Source organism: Triticum dicoccoides, chromosome 3A (genome assembly GCF_002162155.2).
Source record: "Triticum dicoccoides isolate Atlit2015 ecotype Zavitan chromosome 3A, WEW_v2.0, whole genome shotgun sequence".
Taxonomy (NCBI): domain Eukaryota; kingdom Viridiplantae; phylum Streptophyta; class Magnoliopsida; order Poales; family Poaceae; genus Triticum; species Triticum dicoccoides.
Window position 1 is genome coordinate 218,037,687 of NC_041384.1, and position 15,700 is coordinate 218,053,386.

The following is a 15,700-nucleotide window of genomic DNA, read 5'->3' on the forward strand; positions in this document are numbered from 1 at the left end:
AAAAAGCATCGAACAGAAAAACAAAAGTAAAAGTGACCATTGGGGAGCTAACTTGTGGTTTCTTTCTTTTTGGGCTTTTTTTTTAACTTAGTGCTCTGTATTTCCCACCCGTAATCTTTTTTGCCGGCCCAAAGAAGGCCCTCTTAATTTTGTTAACATTGTTTACAGATAAGTCAAGCTTGAGCCTGATAGGTTAGTCTCATTGAAAACTCAATGGCCTCGGCCCACGGAACGAGATCCTCCCAAGGGAAGTCAGAGGGGCTACAGTTCGCTGACATTGCTTCACTAGGCACGCACGAGTGATTCATACACATGCTTATCTGCAGTAATTCGCTACAGTAATCGCCTACGTTATTTTGCCTACAGTGCTTACTTTACTCTCTGACTTCCCTCCGTTATTTTACACAGAAAACCACTGCATCTTCCCTTCCTTTGCAGGACTCCTGCAAGTCAGAGGAGCTGGCTCCTCAGCCCACTGGGAATGTGACTTTCAGAGTCCATCGTATGAGAAAATGCACCTAAAATATCCACCCACCCCTAAAAAAATGAAATCTAAAATATCCACGCATGTTTTTTCTAAATATCTCCCTCCCTTTATTAGCTTTGATAACTGTTTCATCATTCAACAAGAGAGGGATAACTCTAGCGGGGCATCATCCACCCTCTATAGCCATACTAGCTAGCTCTGCATTTACTAATCTATTACAATGATCAAAATAAATTCGAGAGAGCTTGCAAGCCAGATTGTAGAAATCATCAGAAATACCTGCCGCTACAAATATCCAAAAATGGCTGCCGCTTCAAATATCCAAAAATGACCTGTTTCTACACTGTGGAAGAAACTACTCCCTCCTATCCCAATTAATTAATTGACACAGCAACATCAATTAATTCAGAGTAGCTAATTTCCATACTTGTCATCAGCCCCACAAAGTAACAGCCATCAAACATAAAACGGAACAACACTCAAGTAGTAAAGTGCATCGGTTAGTCTGCTCATGGAACACATGAGCTGAACATCAAATTATTTCGTATAGAAGCGCCTGCAACAGGGCAGCCCTCGTAATTTTTCTCATTTATGTTACTTGCTACTAGATGTCAATGCATCACACGTTCTGGCCCAAGCTTTCTCTTCCTGATCTTCTATGATACCACGGGCAGAGAACATTCCAAGTCTTGGACCCGAAAATGTGACCGACAAAAGGATAAACACTGGCGCAAAAGGTCTAGCTAGATGATTGTGTATATTCTTACTACACATCTTTCAAATAGAGCAACTATTAGCAGTTTAAGTGGCGCAGGCCTTCTTCGTCGCGCCGTGCCCTCCATCTTCGTGCTTCGGGGAATCTGTTCCGCTGTAGAAGGAAGCCTCGCTTGAGGCGTCAGAGCTCGCATCATTAGATTGCATCTTCTTGTCATCCTCTTTCATTTGTTCCGCATAGCTGCTGTATTCAAAGGTGGCTAGATTCCTTCCTCCGAATGCCGAGTCGAGCTTGTCCATGTCAAAGACCTCTGCCATTATCTTCTGGCTCTCCTTATCGTTGGAGTACACAAACTTCACCTTCTTGCTAGTCTCATGGTCCAAGAATGGCTTCACTATCTGCCATTGGTTTTTGTAAGTTAGGCAGTTTGATCTTACAACAAATATAGTAGCTCAATAAAGCATAACAATTACCAGTGCGGTTGTTCTTTTTCACCTGGAATAACCATTGCAATCTATCTAAGAGAAAATGAGACCGACAAATCTGACTAATGATATTTCTAACGTGCCCATGTTTGGGTTTATAAGTGCTTCCAGAGTTTGGATTTTGTATCAGGGAACATAGCACACCACAATGGATTTTTTAACGGTTGATTCACGCTAAAAGAAGATATATTAGAGGAGACCGCCAAACATCAGGAAGCAATACGGCTAACATAAATTAGAAAAGACAAATTGGTATTTCAGAAAAGAAAAAAAGACAAATTGGTGGGATAGCTAAAAAGCTGTGATCTGACTAGAGAATTAGCAATACAGCAAAGAATTGTCGAATACTGGCATAATAGCACTTCTTGAATGTGGAAAACAAAAAGCAGAAATGTTGTTCACAGAGTAATGATTGAGGTTGTGCAACTGCTCACCTTATAGAAAGACTCAAATAATCTAGGAGGATTGTATAGGATTGCAAGTCCCAATCTCTCGGGATAACAGTCTTGCAAGACACTCACGGTCTCCCGGGTCACCTTCAACGGTGTGCTTCCCATGGTCCAGCCCTGGAAGTCTATCATCCACACCATCTTCTCCTGATCATTCGTCAGATTCATAATCGCTTTCTCCAGAGAGTAAACAAGATACTTAATTTGTTCCTTCCCCGAGGTAGTATTCTGTTATATTTCAACATTAAGCAAGCACGGTTAGAACAAACAAAGCTACAGTACTTCACATTTGAACCACAGACTTATGTAGTCCAGACTCCAGACTTCCAGAGTGATGTTGGTTGAGAGTCAACACAAAACTAGAAATCGAACATACAGAGGCATCCCCGTAATTTACACAATAAAGTAAATAGGCATAAAACAAAAACAAAAAAGGTAAACAAAAATTGCTTCCCAAGATTCATGCATATTACGAAGAAAGAAAACATGTATTATTCACAAACAAACATGAAATTATCTTTAGCATCTCCTAAAAATGATCGAGTATTTGAGTATGAATTTTGAACTTCTTAAAGGTTGATAGATCACTCTGGAGCTCATACCAGTAGGGTTAACAACTTAACATGATAGCTCCACAAGAGCAACTCTAGCAGATCCTGTATAAATCGGTGCTGCAAAATAGTTTTAGGGTTCCCCCTCAAATGATTTTGCGGGAACTCGAAGGTCCCGGCAGAACAGATCCGCTATAGTCCATACTGCAAATTCAAAAACTAGTTTGCGCTACAAATTTCACAACACAACCGGAGTTCATACATAGCTTAAAACATAGATCAAACTACAAATTAAACCTAGGGAAGGCTGGCCCAGGGTAGAGCGTCTCCGCCGACTTTGCGCCAAGCGTGGGCGTAGGCGTGGTCCTCCTTTGCGGCGGCAAGTCTGTCGGATGTGCCTTCTTCTCCGGCCGCCACCGCGGAGTCCACAGCGAGGAGCTCCGCATCCGCCTTCCGGCACCTCATGGTGAGCGGAAAAAGCACCTCGTGGAGCTCGTTGAAGCTGGCCCACACACTCCGCCTACCGCTACGGGAAAGGCGGCCGCGTTCGCGCGCCTGCTTGGAACGCCACAGCTTGACGGCGGGCCGGCTGGTGCTGCCAGCCTCAGCGTTGTGTCGGGCGAGCTTGCGCGGCGGCAACCCGCCATGGCTGCCACGCGCGCGAGCACCACTGGCCATGGATCCGCGAGAAAGGAAAAGAAACGTGCGGCTAATTGCTCGCCGGAGAAAGGAAAGGAGACGGCAGAGGGGGCGGATTGCGACGGAGCTTATCCAGGACGCGAACCCTAAAAAGCCCCCAACCCTGTACATATAGCGGCGGACGGGCGGATTTGCGGGCCGCCTGTAAAAAAAATTACGGGCCGGTGGACTTTTAGCGGGCGTGTTCAGGCCAAAAAATGGGAAAAAATGTAAAACCGCCGGAATTATACAGGCCGGCGAGGATATAGCAGATCTGCTAGAGTTGGTCTAATTGTGGTTCACAGTTGCTATGTCGCTTTCACACTTTTACGATTTATTCAGATCAAGCAACTCCAATATGATTCCAAAGATTATTATGTGAGAGGTATATGCATATGAATATATATAATCATGTTTCTTTATGCAAATACAAAATATACATCTTAAGAATCTTATGATGAAATTATTTCCAGATATTTACTCTGCAGTGAATAAGCTAACCTCTAAGCCTGGCCTCAGAACAAGAACAGTTCTTCCAAGTTTGTCCTTGTAGTCAGCCCTATATATCTTTCCAGTCTCTGCTTCATGTGCAATTTCTTCCTGGATGTTGAAAGGATGAAAAGTTTATATTACCTTGAAAACCAGGATATACAAGTAACTCTGAAGTATCAACAACAATCTTCTTTTGCATTATAATGTTTTCAGCCAACAGTTCAGTAATATTGATATCATTCAATCAGCACAGTGGTGTGTTACTGTCACTGACAAGCTTATTCCTCTTATACTAAACTTACTCTGCATGCTTTTTGAGTACTACCTGCTCTTCCAATTTCTCGTTGATGTATAAATTACACTGCTCTTTTGTTTTGCCAATAAACATATGAATCTACAATCGAACATGAACATAGAATTGGTTAAACCAGACATACCCAGGAAATCATTTCTGGCTTGTATGCTGCCCGCCACTTCACAGCTGATTTCAGCATTTTACTCGATTTCTGCACATTCCAGTTTCTAGCTCGAAGGAATCTCAGTATCGAAGCATCCGAAAGGAAACCCTGTATTGCTAGGGACGAGGGTTCTTCAAGTTGCTTTCGTACCTCATTTATCTGCTCAGTAAATAGAACAGCCAAATGGCCTTAAGATTAAGCACTTCAGCTGAGACAAATAGAGCTCTAAGGTTGAAGAATAGTATCTTACTTTCTCTTGCTGTTCTTCCAGGGTCAAGGTTTTCTCCGTTGTACCACCATTGCCTGACTTCCATAGAAATGACATTTTGCTAACTGAAGGGGGACGACTCTATCAGATATGTAACTGAAACACCTGCAGAAAATATTATCACACGGATGAATGCGCATAAATTATCTCCATCTTCGTATGGGAAAAAAAACTGGCGAAGGAACAGAATGACAACTCAGTAAGCCAGTGTGATGGAAGAGTGTGACATAACTAAAAATTCAGGTAACAACGTAGTACAAAACTAACAAATTTTGGTTTGTAGCTAGAACAAAAAAAAAACTAAGAAATTCATAATAAAAAACGCACAGCTCCAAGAGCCGCTGAAAAAAAAGAGGAAATTAACAGGATGAGCCACAAACCATGGGAACCTCTGAAATGGGAGGAACCTTTCTTTTTGGCGAAAGGAAATGGAAGGAGAGGAACCTATAAGCGCAAGGCACTAATTCCACTGTAGCGTCGATTATAATACTGGTGCCTGATGGAACACCTAACGATCAAGACGCGCTAACACTGGAATATTTAGATACGATCAGTTGTCCCTTTCACCCTGCAGAACTGGATCTACTGATGCTACACACAGCTTTACGTGGGCTGAAGAACAAACAGGTCGAGATCAAGCAAGGCGAACAAACTACCTGCGGTTCCTACCTTCCAGGAGGGTAACCAGCGGAAAAATCGCTAGAATTCCAGGGGGGCAGATCGAAATCTACCAAATTTCCTCACGTCCAGTCGTCCAAAACAACACCAGACAAGCGCCGACGAGGGATCTAGAACTCGAGAAATCTACAATCGAACCGGCCGCTATAAAAAACCAAAGAGCACACAGCAACAGTTGACGTGTCTGCCTGAACCAGTAAAACAGGAGGGACCGGGATGCAGGCGGCGGCCACGCACCTCGGGAATCGGGATCCCGCTTCTCGGCGCCGGCGAGGACGGGCGACACCACAGGGCGAGATCGCTCGCCAGGCACCGCAAGTTCTCGGAAGGATCCCCCGTGAGAAGCAGCCGAGCGGTAGTGGCCTAGTGGGGTAGGCGGAGGAGGGATAAAGCGGGGAGCGGTGGAGGGGAGGGGGAGGAGTCCTTCGCGGCGTACGCGTGGCGTGCGAGACCGGGCGGGCGGAGGGGCGGAAAGTCGCCTCGCCACCGTGCGGCAGGAGCACCAGCCAGGCGTTGGCGCGTCAGCCGTCAGGTGTCTGCCGCACCGGCCGTGGAGGCGCCGCGCGTCGGTTTCACTAGGAGGTGCTCGCCTCCAGATTTTTCTTTTAGCGAAGGATGTGCAAGGTAGTATAAAAGTCCAAAAAGAAAGTCAAATAATATTTCTCTTTTCTTTAACACGCTGCATACTGGATGCTCACATACGCACATATATTCATTTTTTTTAGAGAATATACTCATCCTATAAACGCATGCTATAAAGATCCGCTTGATGTTTCTTTCGCAAAGTATCGGTAATATGCCTATCATCTGAAAAAGAAGCATTAAAGAGAGGATTTTGAAGACCCGTCTAATATTTCTTTTCAAGGATACATTAAAGAGAGAGATCAATATCATAGAAGAAAAGTCAAGTGACTCATACAACGCATTTTGGCATGCATGATTACAACAATAAAATAATTCGCATAGTCAAATCTCAAGCCACATATGGTGAGAAGGCAAAACTCGGAGCTCAAAACCACATGGCCTCTTTGGTAAGCAACTTAAAAACAAACAAGACTCGAAGTTTAAAGGCTACATCACGACCAAAATAGAACACCTTGAAAGCACGCCTCGACTTCAGCCAGGCTGGGTCAACGCGCCATCCATCCTTAGCGCCTAAAAGTCGATGAATGAACGGTAGAATCAGTCAGACTCGGAGAAGACGTCATCTAAGAGATACTAACGACGAAGTAATTGCACCCTGAAAAACTATAACCATAGACACATTGCCCAAATCCTTCTCCTAGATACCAATGTGACCACCACCTCCGGCTGCAACCCTGGTAGCTACCATGGGCACCCAGGCATCACCTTCAAGGTGGGGACGGCACTGGCACCTGGCCAGCGAACCGGGCCTAAGGTTTCACCTGGTGCCCAATACAGACATGACTCAATCGATGTGCGGTCAATATTCAGAACCGGTGTTTATAAACAATTTTGGAAAAGATAACTAAGCTTAGATCGTTAGATTCTTTGTGATAAAATCTGTTTTTCTTATGCTACTATTTCAGTGATGGGAGTATATAATATGCCCGTCAACTATGAAGCGTCTGTGGTAACTTCGTTGCTTTAAAGATATGTTGGCTCAGTCTCAGAGGTACCCGCAGAGGTTGTAGGGGAACGTTGCATGGAAAACAAAAAAAAATTACACACACGCAAGATCTATCGATGGATATGCATAGCTACGAGAGGGGAGAGTATGTCTACGTACCCTCGCGGACCGTAAAGCGGAAGCGTTTATCAACGCGGTTGATGTAGTCGTACACCTTCACAATCCAACCGATCAAGTACCGAATGTACGAGACCTCCGCGTTCAGCACACGTTCAGCTCAATGACGTCCTCGCCTTCTTGATCCAGCAAGACGAACAAAGTAGTAGATGAGCTCTGGCAACACGACGGCGTGATGACGGTTGTGGTGAACTTGTTCCACGAGGCTTCTCCGTGCACTGCAGAAAACTAGACGGAGGATGAAACCGGGGAAAGGGGCGCCACACACGGCTTGTGGATTGTCGTGGGATGTGTGGCGCCCCCTCCCTCTCATATATATATGTATAGGTGGGGGGAGGCCGCCAGGGTGCGCCCCAAGGGTGGCTGCCGGCCCCCTTGGGCGCCTGCCCTATGGCGCGCCCCCTTCCTTATTTGCACTATGGGGGAAGGAAAGGGGAGGAGAGGGAAGGCGAAAACACAAGTGCTCCCTGGGTGATTTTGGTAATTAATGCCAACATATCTCTTGTTGGACTAATGTTTTCATCTAGTATATTTCAGACAAGTTCAACAGATGGAGTGGCGTGGACAAGAGGATATGGAACCCTTTCAAGATGCTAAGGACAAAAGATTGGCTCAAGCTCTAAAGCTCAAGACTCTACATTTTGCTTTTAGTGATCCAAGATCACATTGAGTCCATAGGAAAGCCAATACTATTAAAAGGGGATGAGGTGTTACTTAATGGCTTGCTTGCTCAAAGTGCTTAGTGATATGCTCTAAAGCCCTCAACCACTTTCCCATATCCACATATTCCCAAACCAAAATTTAAACTCGGCCCCACCGGAATTTCCTACCCGGCGCCACCGAGTTCACTTGGCATAGCCACTGCCAGAAACCCTAGTCAAATCGGTCTCACCGATGGGATCTCGGTCTCACCGAGATGGGCTTGCAAACTCTTTGTTACCTATTGCGATAATTTTGGTCCCACTGAGATATGCAATCGGTCCCACCGAGTTTGCCTGGCCAACTCTCTATTTTGCCTATTACCAAAATCGGTCTCATCGAGTTTGCGTAATCGGTCAAACCGAGACGAGGTATTACCCTAACCCTAGCACATCGGTCCCACCGAGTTGATCATATCAGTCCCACCGAAATGTCTAACGGTCACATTATGAACTAAATTGGTCCGACCGGGTTGTCTGATTCGGTCCCACCGGGTTTGGTGATTTGTGTGTAACGGTTAGATTTTGTGTGGAGGCTATATATACCCCTCCACCCACTCTTCATTCATGGAGAGAGCCATCAGAACATGCCTACACTTCCAACATATATTTTCTGAGAGAGAACCACCTACACTTGTGTTGAGGTCAAGATATTCCATTCCAACCACGTACATCTTGATCTCTAGCCTTCCCCAAGATGCTTTCCACTCAAACCCTCTTTCCACCAAATCCAATCCTATGAGAGAGTTGAGTGTTGGGGAGACTATCATTTGAAGCACAAGAGCAAGGAGTTCATCATCAACACACCATCTATTACCTTTTGGAGAGTGGTGTCTCCTAGATTGGTTAGGTGTCACTTGGGAGCCTCCGTCAAGATTGTGGAGTTAAACCAAGGAATTTGTATGGGCAAGGAGATCGCCTACTTCATGAAGATATACCCTAGTGAGACAAGTCCTTTGTGGGCAATGGCCATGGTGGGATAGACAAGGTTGCTTCATCATGGACCCTTTGTGGGTGGAGCCCCCGTGGACTCGTGCAACCGTTACCCTTCATGGGTTGAAGTCTCCATCAACGTGGATGTACGATAGCACCGCCTATTGGAACCACGCCAAAAATCTCTGTATCTCCAATTGCGTTTGCACACTCAAATCCCATCCCTTTACATTCTTGCAACTTGCATGATTTACTTTCCGCTGCTCATATACTCTTGTCATGCTTACTTGATATGTATTGTGAATGTTTAAACTTGTGCTAAAACTCCACTTCAACTTAAAGAAATTAAAAACTGCAACTTTTCTTACTAACTGTCTATTCACCCCCCCTCTAGACACCTCTTCTCGATCATTTCAATTGGTATCAGAGCTTTGGTCTCCATTGCTTTGGTTTAAACACCTTTGGAGGAAGATGGATGAGTCTGCGTTGGGGAATCTTAGACATAGAGTGCCTATACTTGATGGAGAGTACTTTCATGAGTGGAAAATGAGATGCTTGAGATTTTCAATGAATATCATTTGAACAAGTACATTACTAGCCCTTGTGCACCTCATGTTGATCCTTTGCATCCTACCCTTGATGAGTCTATTGACATGATCCGTAATCTTAGAACTGTCAATTTAATCACTAGAGGTTTGCCCAGAAACTTGCTTGCTAGCTTGCCTGCTCTTGATTGTGCCTACATCATATGGAGATTCCTTGAGGAACGATTTCCAAACTATTCCTTGAAAAACTTAGATGAGATTCTTCATAAGTCTATTGCCTTGAGTAAGATGAGTTCCAATGATCCCAAATTTGGTGATTGTTTATTTGAGCTTACTAATCTTACGAGTGCCAAAGGAGATGTTGGAATCATTATCAATATCATTTTCGAAGTCATTAGAATTCATAGAGATGAACATTGTTACAGTCATACTTCTAATGAATCACTCTCTCTAGGAATTTATACACCACATGACGATGTTGAACATAGATACTATGATGAGGATGATGATAATGACTATGATCTTGATGATGCAATGAGACACTTTGGTCTTATGGCTAATCTTCGCGGCTACATGGCTGGGGGAAAGGAATGGATTCTAGATAGTGGGTGTACCGAACATATGACCTGAGAAAGATATGTTTCATGAGCTTGCTGAAAACGACGGCCCTCGAAAGTATGTCACTTTTGGTGATAACTCAAATGGTAAGGTGGTTGGCCTTGGTAAGGTGGCCATCTCACATGATAGCTCCATACAAAATGTTATGCTCGTTGAATCTCTTGGCTACAATTTACTTTCCGTATCTAGACTTGCTGACTTTGGTTTCAATGTCCTATTTACTAAAGTAGATTGCCAAGTGTTTCGTAGATATAATCATAAAATGGTCTTTACCGGTACACGCAGAGGTGATCCTTACATTGTTGATTTCACTAAAAAGGCTCAACCTAGAACTTGCCTAATTGCTAAATCCTCGAAAGGTTGGTTGTGGCATAGAAGGTTAGGTCATGTGGGCATGCGAAATCTTGATAAGCTTATTAAAGGTGATCATATCCTTGGAGTAAAAGATGTTATATTTGACAAGGATAGACTTTGTAGTGCTTGTCAAGCAGGAAAACAAGTTGGAGGAAGTCACTCCGTGAAGAACACTATGACCACGAGAAGACCGCTCGAGCTACTTCATATGGATCTCTTTGGTCCCAATGCTTACAAGAGTCTCGGTGGTAACTCATTTGGTCTAGTCATAGTTGATGATTTTTCAAGATTTACGTGGGTGTTCTTTCTTGATGATAAATCGCAGGTCCAAAAGATCTTCAAGAGCTTCGCTAGGAAGGCGCAAAATCAATTTGAAGTGAAGATCAAGAAGGTTCGTGGCGACAATGGAACGGAGTTCAAGAACACAAATGTGTACATCTTTCTTGACGAAGAAGGGATTTCACACGAGTTCTTGGTTACGTACACACCTCAACAAAATGGAGTTGTTGAGAGGAAGAACCGAACTCTTATTAAGATGGCAGGAACGATGCTTGATGAGTACAAGACTCCAAAACACTTTTGGGCGGAAGCGGTTGAGGCAACTTGTCACGCAACAAATCGCTTGTATCTCCACAAGCTGCTCGGCAATACGGCATACGAGCTTCTCACCAGTAACAAACCCCAAGTTGGATACTTTCGAGTATTCGGCTCAAAGTGCTACATTCTTGATAAGCATCGTCATTCTAAATTTGCTCCTAAATCTCATGAAGGTTTCCTACTTGGTTATGGCTCAAACTCTCACACTTATTGTGTCTACAACAATTTCACCCGAAAAGTTGAAGAGACAGTAGGTGTGAAGTTTGATGAATCTAACGGATCGCAAGTAGAGCAATTGCCAATTGATGTAGGAGATAAGGATCCTTCGGAAGCAATCCAAGACTTGTCTATTGGCAAGATTCATCCAACAGAGGTAAAGGAGAGTATATCGTCCGTCCAAGTGGAAGCTTCTACCTCACGACAAGGTGAACCAAGAGTTGATATGGAAGCATCCACAAGTGGGACGCACCAAGATGAAGAAAACAAGGAAGTACACCAAGAAGAACCTCATCAACCTCCTTCTCCACCAAGACAAGAGAACAACAACGCCAATAATGAAGAAGGCCAAGAAGAAGGACAAGATGATGAAGAAGATGTTCCACCCCGACCCAAGCAAAAGCTTTCACGAGTTCGAGCAAGAGTCTCAAGAGACCATCCCGTCGAACAAATCTTCAATGATATTCAAACCGTGAGAATCACTCACTCTAAAACTCGTTTGGCTAACTTTTGTGAACATTATTCATTCATCTCTAGCATTGAACCTATGAAGGTTGAAGAAGCATTGGAAGATCCAGATTGGATAAACGCCATGCAAGAAGAGCTACACAACTTCAAGAGAAATCAAGTGTGGACATTGGTCGAGAAGCCCGACAACAACCACAACATCATTGGTACCAAATGGGTGTTTCGCAACAAGCAAGACGAAGATGGTCAAGTCGTCCGCAACAAAGCTCGTCTCATCACCCAAGGCTACACTCAAGTTGAAGGTATGGACTACGGTGAGACATATGCCCCCGTTGCTAGACTTGAGTCCATCCGCATCTTACTTGCCTATGATAATCACCATGATATCACTTTATACCAAATGGACATTAAAAGTGCTTTTCTAAATGGTGAAATTGAGGAAGAAGTTTATGTTAAACAACCTCCCGACTTTGTCAATCCTAAGAAACCCGATCACGTTTACAAACTTCACAAAGCTCTTTATGGTCTTAAACAAGCTCCTAGAGGATGGTATAAATGCTTGACCAAGTTCCTTATTGAGAAAGGCTTTGAGATTGGAAAGATAGATTCTACTCTTTTCACTAAAAAGTTTAATGGTGAATTATTTGTATGCCAAATTTATATTGATGACATCATATTTGGTTCGACTAACCCTCATTTTAGTGAAAAGTTTGGGAAGCTAATGTCGGAGAAGTTTGAGATGTCTATGATGAGTGAACTCAAGTTCTTTCTTGGTTTGCAAATTAAGCAAACTAAGGAAGGCACCTTTGTTTCTCAAACAAAGTACACCAAGGACTTATTCAAGAAGTTCAACATGCAAGAAATCAAAGGTATGAAAACTCCCATGCCAACTAGTGGACATCTTGATTTGACCAAGGATGGCAAATTGGTTGACCAAAAGGTTTATCGCTCTATGATTGGTTCGTTATTATATCTATGTGCCTCCCGTCCCGATATTATGCCAAGTGTGTGCATGTGTGCATGATATCAAGCGGCCCCCAAAGAATGTCATCTTAAGGCTGTGAAAAGGATAGTGAGATACTTAATACATACACCAAATTTTGGCATTTGGTATCCTAAGAGGTCCTCTTTTGATCTTGTTGGCTATTCCGACTCGGACTATGCCGTAGACAAGGTTGATAGAAAGTCCACTTCGGGTACTTGTCAATTTCTTGGTAGATCACTTGTGTCTTGGTCCTCCAAGAAAAAAACTCGGTATCCTTATCCACCGCTGAAGCGGAATACATTGTCGTCGGTTCATGTTGTGCTCAATTACTTTGGATGACCCAAACTCTTAGAGATTATGGGATCAACGTGAAACATGTTCCATTGCTTTGTGACAATGAGAGTGCTATTAAGATTGCTCACAATCTCATGCAACATTCTTGAACTAAGCATATTGAAGTTCATCATCATTTCATTCGAGATCATGTTACTAAAGGGGACATTGATCTTAAGCATGTTCGTCCCGATAAGCAATTGGCAGATATATTCACCAAAACGCTTGATGAGAAAGTCTTTTGCCGTTTGAGAGGTGAATTGAACATCATTGATGCTTCAAACTTGGAGGAGGAACTCCATTTGGATACATGCAAGGCATGAGCCTATGATTAATCCTTGATACTTCCCTTATGATGATGATCATATGTCTTGGATATTCTTGCACCCTTGCATGCTATCTAACCGTTGTAGGTACTTGGATAAATCTAAATCCATGAGATTGCAACTCACTCACATCTTGAGCAATCTCTACATCTCCAAGTCTCTACACAATGGTGGTTGAAGACAAGAAAGCATGGAACCCCTCCGCATATCCTTTGACAAATTCCATATATCAAATTTCATGATTGTCATGTTGCATACACAAGTGCTCTTCCTTGCAATACTAACCTATGTAGGTAGATGAACTTCAATTACAAGTGGTGCTCCCAACTCTTGATGAGCTACATCAACCTTGAGCAACCCACACAAGTTCAACTACATGATCAAGTTCAACACCACCACCCAAGGTATGCTATTCCATCTTAGAGAAGCTTTACTCCAAGTCATGGGTCAAAGCAGCTCAACAAGATGCGAATACATCAAAAGTGTAAATGAAAAATGGTAACCCCATTTTGAGCTTAAACGATGAGTATGACCTACGATCAAGTGTTCTCACTTGACTCCTCAGTCAATATGCTCTAACATAGGTGACTTTGTCACCACCCATTTCTAGATGAAGTTCTCTAGTGTTTCTATGTGTTCTTGCATTTGTCTCTTGCATATTTGTTTCCCTTCATCTAGATTTATTTTCTTTTGCCTTGTTTTTGTTCTGCATTCCCAGCATCCAATTCATTGCAAATCCTTTAGTTAATTCCTTGCAAATCTTTGTGAGATCTCATTTGCCTAGTGAGCTGAGGTGATAAATGTTCTCTCTGTCTGGAACTCGGTCATACTGATTCGTCTCTTTCGGTCAAGCCGAACCACTTCGGTGCAACCGAAAAATATAACTCGGTGTCACCGATTTCACTACAGAGAAAACAATTTGCCACTTGTTCCTGCACTTTTGTTCCAGCTCCACTCGATGATTCTTGTCCTCTACCAGCATCACAATCTATATGCTACTTTGCTCATTGACTCAAGGACCAAACCTATTTTGACTCACACTCCAAAAGATCCCTTCTTGGAAATTGACGTCAAAGGGGGAGAGAGAGATCACATCAAAGCTTATTCTCTTCAAAGGGGGAGAGAAAGAAAAAGGGCGAGAGAAGGCCCCAGATGCTTGGTGTTCAGGAGGAGAGAAGTCACATGTCTTTAAGAGGGGACATACATGTCTATGTTATGTTATGTTCATGATCTGTTTTGCTCTGATTTTGTTTCCCTATGTTCTCCCATTATCGAATACAAGATTCAGGGGGAGAAAGACTACTAGGGAAGGAAATCCTTGTATTCATTGCATATCTTTATCCTTTGGGGACATGTCTATATCCAATAGAGTACCCAATACTCACTCTCTACATGTCATCCCAATCTTGGTACTCTTGTGGCTTCTTTTGTTTGCTCTGTCTAGTAGATGTATCTGTGTTACCTAACCTTGTTTACTCAGGTTCATCTCTTCCTAGGCCAACTCAAGACCACAAGGTAAGTATATGCATCACACTCATGTGCATGAATATTTCTTGCTAATGTACATATTGTTTGCAGGAGGAATCATGAACATGAAGTTACAATTCTCATATTCACATCATTTTCTCTTATGCATATAGCCAAGATACGTGTAACACAATGCTTGCTCTATCATGATTATGCATTGACATGCTCTTACATTCCATATTGACATGGATGCATACATGTAGGGGGAACCCATGCATGTTACATATCTTTCCAAAGCTTTACTTGTTATTCTCTATATCTTTATCTAAAGCTTTGATGTATGTTGTCATCAATACCAAAAAGGGGGAGATTAAAAGCAAAAGTGCTCCCTGGGTGATTTTGGTAATTAATGCCAACATATCTCTTGTTGGACTAATGTTTTCATCTAGTATATTTCAGACAAGTTCAACAGATGGAGTGGCGTGGACAAGAGGATATGGAACCCTTTCAAGATGCTAAGGACAAAAGATTGGCTCAAGCTCTAAAGCTCAAGACTCTACATTTTGCTTTTAGTGATCCAAGATCACATTAAGTCCATAGGAAAGCCAATACTATTATAAGGGGATGCGGTGTTGCTTAATGGCTTGCTTGTGTTGGGGAACGTAGTAATTTCAAAATTTTCCTACGCACACGCAAGATCATCATGATGCATAGCAACGAGGGGAGAGTGTGATCTACATACCTTGTAGATTGATAACGGAAGCGTTTGGTTGATGTAGTCGTACGTCTCCACGGCCCGACCGATCAAGCACCAAAACTACGGCACCTCCGAGTTCTAGCACACTTTCAGCTCGATGACGATCCCCGGACTCCGATCCAGCAAAGTGTCGGGGAAGTGTTCCGTCAGCACGATGGCGTGGTGACGATCTTGATGTACTACTGTCGCAGGGCTTCGCCTAAGCACCGCTACAATATTATCGAGGACTATGGTGGAAGGGGGCGCCGCACACGGCTAAGAATATGATCACGTGGATCAACTTGTGTGTCTCTGGGGTGCCCCTGCCTCCGTATATAAAGGACTAAGGGGGGGGTGCGGCCGGCCTAGGAGAGGCGCTCCAGGAGAGTCCTACT

The 15,700-nt window shown here is 43.4% G+C and overlaps 1 protein-coding gene across 3 annotated transcripts; it reads right to left on the bottom strand.

Moving 5' to 3' along the window:
• Nucleotides 1-974: 974 nt before the first annotated feature.
• LOC119267920 (phosphatidylinositol transfer protein 3-like) lies at nucleotides 975-5,822 on the bottom strand. Of its 3 annotated transcripts, none has more exons than XM_037549378.1 (6): nucleotides 5,499-5,822; nucleotides 4,566-4,688; nucleotides 4,295-4,474; nucleotides 3,867-3,965; nucleotides 2,122-2,364; nucleotides 975-1,600 (listed from the first exon to the last, which is right to left on the bottom strand). In XM_037549378.1, exons 2-6 carry the CDS (start codon nucleotides 4,638-4,640, stop codon nucleotides 1,289-1,291), a joined length of 909 nt encoding a protein of 302 aa, XP_037405275.1. In that variant the 5' UTR covers nucleotides 4,641-4,688; nucleotides 5,499-5,822; the 3' UTR covers nucleotides 975-1,288. The 3 variants fall into 3 exon arrangements, with proteins under 3 accessions (XP_037405275.1, XP_037405276.1, XP_037405277.1); XM_037549379.1 differs by lacking the exon at nucleotides 5,499-5,822 and adding an exon at nucleotides 5,253-5,382; XM_037549380.1 differs by lacking the exon at nucleotides 5,499-5,822 and adding an exon at nucleotides 5,240-5,360.
• Nucleotides 5,823-15,700: the final 9,878 nt, after the last annotated feature.

What these genes read in the sequence shown, in the direction of transcription:
- LOC119267920 (XM_037549378.1), bottom strand. Translation starts at nt 4,640, where the DNA reads ATGTCATTTCTATGGAAGTCAGGCAATGGTGGTACAACGGAGAAAACC. An exon ending in TGGAAGAACAGCAAGAGAAA is followed by an intron (nt 4,475 to 4,565) that starts GTAAGATACTAT and finishes TTTACTGAGCAG; the next exon opens with ATAAATGAGGTACGAAAGCA. An exon ending in TATTTGAGTCTTTCTATAAG is followed by an intron (nt 1,601 to 2,121) that starts GTGAGCAGTTGC and finishes AACCAATGGCAG; the next exon opens with ATAGTGAAGCCATTCTTGGA.